This window comes from Saccostrea cucullata, unplaced genomic scaffold (genome assembly GCF_032062105.1).
Source record: "Saccostrea cucullata isolate Sc308-1 unplaced genomic scaffold, CSIRO_AGI_Scuc_v1 ctg464, whole genome shotgun sequence".
In the NCBI taxonomy this organism is placed as follows: Eukaryota; Metazoa; Mollusca; class Bivalvia; order Ostreida; family Ostreidae; genus Saccostrea; species Saccostrea cuccullata.
In genome coordinates this window covers 85,696-96,215 of record NW_026924659.1, presented here as the reverse complement: position 1 = coordinate 96,215, position 10,520 = coordinate 85,696, and the positions used below count along the sequence as shown (strand labels likewise).

At 34.6% G+C, this 10,520-nt stretch overlaps 1 protein-coding gene across 1 annotated transcript; it reads right to left on the bottom strand.

Annotated features, from left to right (window-relative positions):
* Positions 1–1,245: 1,245 nt before the first annotated feature.
* Positions 1,246–8,220, bottom strand: LOC134266987 (DNA-binding protein HEXBP-like). The gene is made up of 4 exons (XM_062749212.1): positions 8,084–8,220; positions 6,622–6,823; positions 4,170–4,461; positions 1,246–3,447 (listed from the first exon to the last, which is right to left on the bottom strand). The coding sequence occupies exons 2-4, from the start codon at positions 6,749–6,751 to the stop codon at positions 3,333–3,335; spliced, it is 537 nt and encodes a 178-aa protein (XP_062605196.1). The 5' UTR covers positions 6,752–6,823; positions 8,084–8,220; the 3' UTR covers positions 1,246–3,332.
* Positions 8,221–10,520: the final 2,300 nt, after the last annotated feature.

The following is a 10,520-nucleotide window of genomic DNA, read 5'->3' as shown; positions in this document are numbered from 1 at the left end:
TTTAATTCTCACTAAATTATGCACAAGTGCATCAGCTTACATAAAAATATCTGATCTAAATCTGAGCTAAACACTAACTGGAGACAAGAGGCCCATGAGACCTGAGTTTGGCCCTGCCTTCCCCCTTGTACTATCCCTGTGGTTATGATTCAAATAATTTAGAATCTACACTTCCTCAGGATGCTTCCACATAAGTTTCAGCTTTTCTGGCCAAGTGGTTCTTCCTTTAAAGAGTTTTTGTATATTTATGTTACACCCACCCTATTTTGTCTTTTACACTACCCCAGGATTTCCATCTCCCCAATGGTTTTCGAATACATGATTTTAAAAAATCTTTGCATTTTTAAAGAGTTTTTGTAACTATTTCAATGTAAATCTTGAATTCTCTGTTGTGGCCCTTCATTTTAACAATTTAAACTCCCTTTTACCCAAGGATGCTTTGTACTAAGTTTGATTACCGGTAATAAAATTGGCTCAGTAGTTCTTGAGAATAAGTTCACAGATGGATGGATGATGGGTGGTCAGGAAAACTCAATTGAGCAGTGGTTCTTGAGAATAAGTTCACAGATGGATGGATGATGGGTGGTGAGGAAAACTCAATTGAGCTTTAGCTTAGGTGAGCTAGTGATGTCAAGGTCAAAAGAAAGGTGAAGGTCATGTTAATGTAGAATAGGTCTCTTTCATGTATCAACATATGAAGTTCGAGATCTTTTGTAGTTTCTTTAAAAGTGAGTGAAATGCAAAGCCGACGAAAGGACACAAGACAAACCTTATGTCCCAGCTATATTCATTAGGGGCATAATAAATGTCAAAAGCATAGCATAGGAATGTAGAGGTTTGGTTTTATGGACTCTATATATATCAGCATTGGTGGCTCCCAGGTAGACCATCAAACAATACAGGATTCAGCCTGGGTTGAGCTAGTAATTAATACAGCCATGCACTTTCTTTATGCATTCCTCCTCCATTTGGTGACCGTTTTAATAGATTTACATGTGCAAATCAGCAAGTCCTGCATCTTTGAGGATGAAGAGATCGGGGTATCTAGTTATGCTATATGGATCATGGTTATTGGCCTGGGTAGCTCTGTGGTAGAGCACCTAACAAGACAAGGGTTTCAGGTTGGATTCCCAGTGCAGCCAAGCATTTTCTTTATGTAACTAATGCAATCCTTTCCTACTGCAGATTTCAGAATTTTACAGCCTGCAAATTATTCATCTCCAACTTATAAAGCACAAAAACATCTTCCTTTGTTAATATATTTATTTTCGATCACTTCCAATCTTAATCAACTAAATATATCTGCTGCTTACACAATACTGCCAAAAACATTAAAACAATTTCTTCTGCAGCAGTGAGCACAAAATCAACCTTGAATGCCTCTGTAATTCGCTTTGAGCGCATGATCCAAAAGTTAGCCGTCTAAAATATACTCGTTACACACAACACCTTTAAGGCTACGAGTAATAAATTTTGCATGCATTTTCCTTTAAACAATTTCATGATGATAATACATATCAGCAAACAAAGTTGATTAAAAAATTAATTCGCAAGCCAATTCAGGCTACTTAAAAAATAAAAAAGAATACATCATAAATATACAAAAACTCCTTCTAATTGGGTCACTGATTCAGCTGCCTTTGAGAGTGTGTTTCCTTGACTCCTCCTCTACAGTGTGATGGGCGACCGGGCGGAACCACCAAGTAGCCACCGCCCGTCGCCCATCCGGAGACCACATTATCTCCCGCCACGCTCACCACCTCAACGTTCAGAACTTTGCCCAATGAACAACCGTCAACAACCCTCCGTCACTGAACACGAATTCTGCATTTGGCAGTTTAAAAATTTCATAATGATATTGGTTTCATTGGGCAAAATTCTTTTTGATCTTCAAGGGAAAAAAAAAAGCTGGGCTCCTTTTTTATTCGAGGTTCCCCATTTTTTTTCCCCTTGAATATGTGATTGGAATATATGTATTATGAGAATTGCACATTTTACTATTTTTTTGGTGCGTACAAGGTGAACTTCCCTCGTACACTAGATACTTTGTACTCGACTTCCACAGATTAAAAAAAAAAAAACTTCAACCTTCAATAACAAAAATTGTACAAAAATAACAACTTCCCCTGTAAATTACTCAAAACACTTTCCAAGATGTTCTCACTATTGGTAAAAAAAAAGTTCCGATTTGTCTTTTCTACCTTCAGATATTTACATGTTGAATTAAATTTTTCAAAACTTGGAATACACCTCTAATCCATTGTATACTATAATCGTTAACAGCTAAACACATGTACCTCTGATGCCAATAAAACAAGACTTGACCAACCCTTAGAAAACAATTGGACCTATCTGAATTTTCACAAGACCAAACAACTCTTTTTACATCCCCGTTTCGTGTAACGATTTCATCTGAGTGCCACAAAGATTATTTTCTCCCTCCCACGATAAATCGGACAGGTCCACAGACTACACAAGCGAGCCATTTATAGGTGGAAAACTCGAGATTGGAATGGATGTCTCCCCAACCAAATCTACAACATCGCACGACCTCTGGAGTTATAATTAACATAGAAAATCATTATGTACAGATTCCATAAACCCTCCAAGTTGTGATCACCATCACAGTAAACACCTTAAATCACTCGGGAAAAAAAATGATCTTATTTATAATTCATAACAACTTGGAGGGCAACTCAAGAGCAGATAACTATGATAACTTTCTAGAATTTTGGAAATATTTCAAAATTTTTTCAAATATTTTGACACATTTTTCTTCTTTGAACAAAGATCAAAAAAAAAAAAAAAAAAAAAAAAAAAAAAAAAAATACCCCCTTAGATTCACATTATGCTTCAAAAATTCAAAAGTTATAACATCTAACACAAACTTTTAAGTAAAGTAATTTTCTCTAACAATTTCTCTTGAAAGTTATCTTCTCTTGGTTCTGATATAGTGAGAAAAGGGCAAACAATCAAAAAACAGTTAAATACAATCTGTTTACCATAGACAGTGTCTCCTCATTGCTACACAATATCAGAAATGGATTAACATTACAAAATGATATACTGTTCTCATCACAAATAGATCCTAAATATGATTCACAATGTCTTCATCTCTACAACAAAGTACAAAACAAAACTTAATTTACTTGTCTTCACAATCTTTAGACAAAGTAAATCATATCAAGGCTTCGTAATTAATATCCACTACCAAACAAAACAAAATTGATGCGCCTTTACACAAGATTCATGTACATTATAAGAATTTGAATTTTTTTCACAAAGTTGCTAGAAGTTTCCACGAAGGTCGCGATTTGCAGGCTGCATGGACTCTAATCTTCGGCGGGGCAGTCGCGGGCGTAGTGTCCCATCTCGTTACAGTTGTAACATTTGACGTTCTTACTGCTGCTTCTACATTCTCGGGAGAGATGTCCGGCTTCACCGCAGCTGTAACATAGAATGCATTCCATTAGGTAAACATCACATGAAGGTATCAACAGGAGTGCTTTATGCTTACTGTAGAATTAGTGGATAGCTTAATCTCTCGAAGGAAATAACTACCTTTCTAAATCCTTACCTTCAGGTACTAAAACTTGCAAGGAAGTTTTGAATCTTATCAATTACGTTTATAACACTTAGGCCAAAAATAAAAATAGTCTTGTTTCCTGCTACCCGACCTACCTTATTTTTTTGCACCCGACCTTAAAGTTTTTTTTTTTAAGTTTTGGGAAAAAAATCAGGAATTTTTGGAATTTCATGTTCCAAAACTGAGAAAAATATATACTTAATTGGTATTTCATAAAATTCTTTGTTTTAAATATGGACTTTGATAAAATACAACTTGAGTTGTGCTTCAAAAGACATGAAATTTAATTTTAAAAGACAATATTGACCTATATGGCATGTTTAATTTGATCTTGTATTAGTTCATTTCCAAAGAAACACTGTCGTAAAAAATAAAATAAAAAAGAAAAATAAAATAATTTTCCTACCTACCTATCCTATTTTTTTCAGGCTGGTAGCAGGAAACGAGACTATTATTTTTTTGGGCCTTATCATTTACAACCATTACTAACTTTCAAACTTTTTGGACATTGAAAACACCATGTCAAAAGATATTCACTTAATACATGCAAATGACACAATATTTTAAGAAGGCAGTTCCTCACTTGTAACACGTCTGATCCCGGCCACCACCACCGCGGCGCCCGTCTGGGCAGTCCCTGGCCAGATGTCCGGTCCTGTTACAGTTGTAACATTCCCTGTCTCCACCACCACCACCACCACCACCGCCTCGGGTCTCTCTGTCGGGGCACTCTCGAGCTATATGGCCCTCCTCTCCGCACGTATAGCAGGCACCACCCCCACCACCTCCGCCGCCACCACTGCGGCGCTCCTGGGGCTCGTTGGTGCATTCCCTGGCAAAGTGTCCAGACTTTCCACAGTTGTAACACCTTTCACCTGTTACAAAGGAAAACTTTTAAGTCTTCTTCTTAACTTGCCAAATCATATTGGATTTCTGGTTCCTTTTAGTTTATGTATGCATATTAAAAGGATTATTGTTCTCTTTTAAGAACTGGACATTCAAAAGGATTTTCTCTCTCTTGCTCTCTCAAAAAAAAGAACAGTCGCCCACTCGCAATTTGCGACCAATATTCCTTGTGGGCAACTTAAAATTACGTTCAAGTAGCCCACATGGCGATTACCAGGTCTCTCTGTTCCTTTTTTTCTCTTGAAAAATTTCGTAATCAGTAAAGTGCTTTATATTTACCAGTGAGAAATACTTAATACATAAAGCGTCTGAGTGATTGTGACGGACACAATGTTGCATCGAATGCGTAAATGAGCCCAACAAACCAAAATTTTTGGTTGTATCTATGAAAAAACCTGCCATGTGCTTGAATATATGATGTTTAATAACCATATCAATCTTTTTAAACAAGAGTTCAACTTCAAATTTAGATAAATCGTGCATAATGTTTTTACGGATAGAAAAGAAACACGAAGCATATGATAAAAAAAAAAAAAAAAAAAAACGAAAAATGGGGTTGTATTTCTATTCAATAGAAGGTGTGAAAATTTGTGGGCGAATAAATTTTGATGTGGGCCCCAGAATTGCAAGGTTTAGGCCATAATAAATAATAAGCTAGATTCTCATCCGAATTTTTAAAAAAATCGAGGCGGGCGGGCGGCTTTTATTTTATATTTTTTATTTTTTCAATTTTGCAGATTTTTTATTGACCTGGTCAATCGATGTAATTTTATTTACTATACCCGAATAAAAGTCATAGTAAAGGTTCAATTATCTCTTACTTCACATCATCACCGATCTTTCTCAACCAATGACCCTTGTTTAAATATATACGCATTTATTATTAATACCGTCTTCCTTGGAAGACGGTATTGTATAGTTGAAGTTTTTTACAGTCTTCCACTTCCTCTCTTTTGTGATTGGTAGAAATTGCATGATGAGAAAATTTTCAATTATTTCATTGGTTGAAATGCTGTTCAAGGCAAGGGAGATAACTTTCTGATGATCTATTTTTCGTACGACGTAACAATTTTGCAAGATTTCCAATCTTAAAAAAAATGACAAAACGAACAACAAAATCAGCAGTAATTATTTCTTAATAACATGACATCTTTTATAGCAATAAATTAAAAAGTCTTTTTAATTTCATTATAAATAAAATTTGATAGTTATTGCTTGCAGGCATTACAATTTATTATTATTCTTTTCCCCTTTCTTGTTTGAAGAGTGCATGGGAATCAGCCGAGGTTTGCCGAAAGCTCTCGGCCAGTAAAAGTTTACACTCGGATTTCCTCGGATGACTCGTACCTCGCACACATTGAATGGAGCGTAGCGGAGTCAGCCGAGGATTGCCAATTGAAAAGTTTACGGAGATGACCGTGCGACAACCGTACTGGTAGGGCTAATGCCCGTAAAAAGCTAATTTAGAAATACAAAATCAAGAAATTCAAAAGAATTACACGGCCTGTTAAGTATAGATCTGTTTACTGTTTAAAATTGTTGCTAATTTGAAAAGCTCTACTTGTAGCAATTACCAACTTTTCAGCTGTCAAAATCATGTCGACTTTCGCGGGATTTAAAACGAAAGTAGAATGGTAGATGAATACCGATTCCGATCAGAATTAAGACGAAGAAAAACAGAAATAAAAAAAATCAAGGCGGGGGTATAAAATCGGGGCGGGCGGGGATTAGAATCTAGGAATATTTTTATTATGGCCTTAGTAGCCCACATGGCGATCAAGGATTACAAGTTAGTTTAAAACCCTGTTAAAGAGACACAGTACAATTCTTCTGTATCCACGGGACTTTTCCCAACCCATTGTTATTATTATATATTATATATATGGAATGCTATCATCAATCAGGATGCCATTTCACAAACACTTATTGCCACCTCCCCCTTCCTAACAAATACCCCCTTTCTTCCTCTTCTAACCTCCCCACCCCCTACCTCTCAGATACTTATCACCACCCCTCTTCTTTCTCCTCTGAATCCCACTGACCCCTCCACCACCACCACCATCTCTCTCTCCCCCTCAGATACTCACCACCATCACCCCCTCTCCCTCCCCCTCTTCTCCGATACTTACCACCACCACCCCCTCTTCTTCCTCCTCTGAATCCCCCTCTGCCACCTCCACCTCCTCCTCCTCCTCCACTTCGACACTCCCGGGCAAAGTGGCCTGGCTTTCCACACTTGTAGCAGCTGCTGTCACCCATAGTGTCCGGGCTTGTTCTTGTTTCTCTTGCAAACTGGATTGTAAAAACCACACCACTTTGCACCTCACCTCTCTCTGAAAAATTACAAAAACATTGTTCAGATCAAAAACTTGCTGCTGCACTGTATAGCTTATGAATAAACTCGGAATCATTTTTAAGAGAAAAAAAATCTACTCGTGACAATCTAGTTGAGTACCGTATAATCCTTATTAACCGCCCCTACCCCTATAAGCGCCCCCTTACATCTTTTTCAACCATCAGGAAATAAGGGCCCCCTGTACAGTGATTAAAATCAACAAGAATGTTATCAAAAAATTGAAGAAAGTGAAAATGAAACCTGTCCATTATCCAATTTCTCAGTAGGAAAATGAATAATTAGCATAGATTGGATGGATTATCTTCACTTTAAGTAAAGTTAGACATTATTTTAGTGGTTCCTTGTATTTATTTTTTTTTTCAAAAGATTTTTTGAAGTTAAAATATGACATTAAATATCATAAAGAGAATACCAAAATAACCGCCCCCTTTTTGCAATTTTCTAAGCGCCCGGGGCGGTTGTTAGGGTTTATACGGTATTATGTAAACCGTGTGGCTACAGAATTGAATGTTGATTAAACATCACTTTTATCAATGTTTATTTTGTTTCCACACTGAAGTTAATGCATTGGGTCCACTTTTTAGGTTATAGTTTGAGTCATTGGGGATGCTTTCTCCTCTCTAGCATCTGATCCCACCTCTGATGTGTTTGCTCTGCTCCCAATTTTTAATGCGATTTTGATTAAATTTTTGTTTGTCATCTTCATTATTTCATCCAAAAACTTGAAAATGTTTACAAAAAATCAGTATTACAAGAAATGTGATGTTTCATCTTTGAGCAATTAGGCCTATTTCAAAATGTTCACAGAAAAAAAAATCTATAATCTATATAGACAGATCCAATTTTGTCTTAAAACTTATTTCTTCTGTGATTATAGTATTTAGCCTAGTTTCAATACAAAAACTTTTAACAGAGAACTTTATTAAAAAAAAAAAGATTTATAAAACCACCCAAAAAGAACAAAGAGAAAAATTAAACACCTATGATTTACACGAACAAATTAATTCATTTCAATACTAGAATCGAAACATTGTCACAGATCTCGTTTTATTACAACTGCGCAGTCATAGTACAGACCACGTGCTTCGACGCCATTCCACACCACGCCATTTCTAGTACGTAATGTCGTACAAAATTGCCAATTAACAACACAAAAGGTTCATCAACGAGGAATAAAATAACATGTATTTGATAATAGAATCTATCATAAAACAAAATAATTGTCTTTTTCTCACCAATAATCTCTCCTCACCGCTCCTCGCCTCCTCAACCCTGTAGACCACGTTTCTCCTTGGCGCTCAATTTTGCTGTTTTGCACACGACACTTTGCACACGGAAAAATATTATTCTAAAAAGAGACAACGGACGAGGACATTTGTTCCGAGAAAGTCTTTTAACCTTAATGGTTAAAGAGAAGTTACATTTATTCAAAATTCCTGTCCACAGCATTGTTATTTTGTGATCAGAAAACTCGATGCTAACAAGCAGAGTTAGAAAGTGAAACTTGTTTCATTTTTGACTGGATCTGTGGTTTTGATTCTTATTTCACGCGACTTTCAAATGCTGCTGGACATTTCTTTCGCCAGTTTCGTGATGATCGGCTAATGATTTTTTTCTCATATAAACAATGCATTTTATTTGTGGAGAAAAAGACTGTATCATTATCAGAAAACATAGCATTCTTTGGAAAATATAGGAAACAATAGATAAATAATTAAATTTGATTAAATTTTAATATAAAGTAAAATTTTAAAAAAAATTAAATAGAACAAACCGCTGATTCAGTTAATGAGCATTCCATCGAGAATGGTGTGGTACACATCCTTTCCCCCAGTTTCTAAATAACCCCAAAGCAAGAATCGGGGATCAGGCACATAAATACACAACATAAAAAAAAGAAGGAGTTATCTTTCCTAGTCGTACTTCTATCAGCTATAGGCGCGGATCAAGATTTTTTTCTAGGTTGGGGGTGGGAATGATCAACAGACGAGAAACATATTGACGCAAAGGTCGAAAATCGGATGCATCTCCCCTTTTTTATGACAGTGACATAGCATCGTTTTTCATGTTTTTGAAAGGGGGCAACCAGGGGAATTTTTTCAACAACAACAAAAAAACAAACAAAACAAAGTTAACTTGACAAGAAAAAAAAAAGAGGAAAATTATCCAAATTAATTCGAACACCTTGGCTTGCACATATTTTTTTTATTGTAATTTCCAATTATCATAACTCAAAAAGCCCCCCTACCCCCCCCCCACCCCCCTCCGGTTCCTATGCCTATGCTTTCATTAATCTCGTTATAGTATTCTCTAACCGTCTTTTTAAAAAAAAAATCATTATATTTTTAAGCAATTTCTAAAAGTCTCTTTAGTTTAAAACAAATACAACTAATCCTGTTTAAATAGAGAAAGTAATGTTGGTCCGTGTAACACTTAACAATTCAAATTTCTAAAATGGTTTTGAGTTTTAGAATGTTAATATATTAGTTCAAATTTCTAACTTTCAAAAACTCAAACTGATTTGGTATATTGAAATTTAATATTTTAGTTCAAAAATCTAAATTTTCAAATTTCCAAACAAGTTTTAGAATTTTAAGATTTTAGATTTTTACCTTAAACATTCAAAATTCAAATTTCCAAAAAAAAAAAATTTGTATTTTAAACTTTTGAGTTTTTAATCTACCGTCTGTTTAGAAAGTTTACGCTTAACATTCTAAAGTTCAGTACAGTTTTACGACTTTTAATATTTCAAAATTTACTTCAAACTTCTATATTTCAACTTTCAAAACGTTTTAGATTTTTTGAAATTTAGAATTTTGATTTAAACATTCAAATTTCAAATAACCAAAACACCTGAAATTTTCAGATATTTACTTCAAATATCCAAAATATCAAATTCCAAACCTGGTTTGAATTTCGAAACTATTTCAAAAACACTTTTGGTTTAGCAAAAGAGCTTTTAGACAATTAGAATATTGAACTGATATTCAAAATTCAATTTGGGTTTGGAAATTTGAAATTTGGATATTTAAAATAAAATTCTAACACTCAAATTGCTTGGGTTATTTGAAATTAGAACATTTGAATCAAAATTCAAAATTGATTTTAGAAGTTTGAAGCTATTTTTTTTATAATCAGAAGACGAAAAATATCACTGAACTATAGATTGTTAAGTGTTAACTTTCTGAACAAACGGTAGACTAAAAACTAAAACGTTTAAATTACAAAAATCGTTTTTGGACATTTGAATTTTGATTTTTTAAGGTAAAAATCTAGAAACTTAAAATTCAAAAACCGGTTTGGAAATTTGAAAATTTAGATTTTTAAACTAAAATATTAAATTTCAATATACCAAATCAGTTTGAGTTTTTGAAAGTTAGAAATTTGAACCAATATATTAATGCATGTGTTTTAAAATTCAAAATCATTTGATAGAAATTTGAGTTGTTAAGTGTTACACGGACCAATGTTGATTATGTATAACTATGGGCCTTTGTTTTAGATCTACATATCTTCGCGTCGATCTCGTTTGACCTGTCAACTCGACTTGGAGTAACGGTTTATTATCTGGATCGAGACACAGAAGCATTGCTTTTTCTTTCCTTTTTTTGCTTAAAAAAAAATATAATTAGAAGTTTTTCTCTTTTTATTTTTTTTTTTAAATCGAGACAA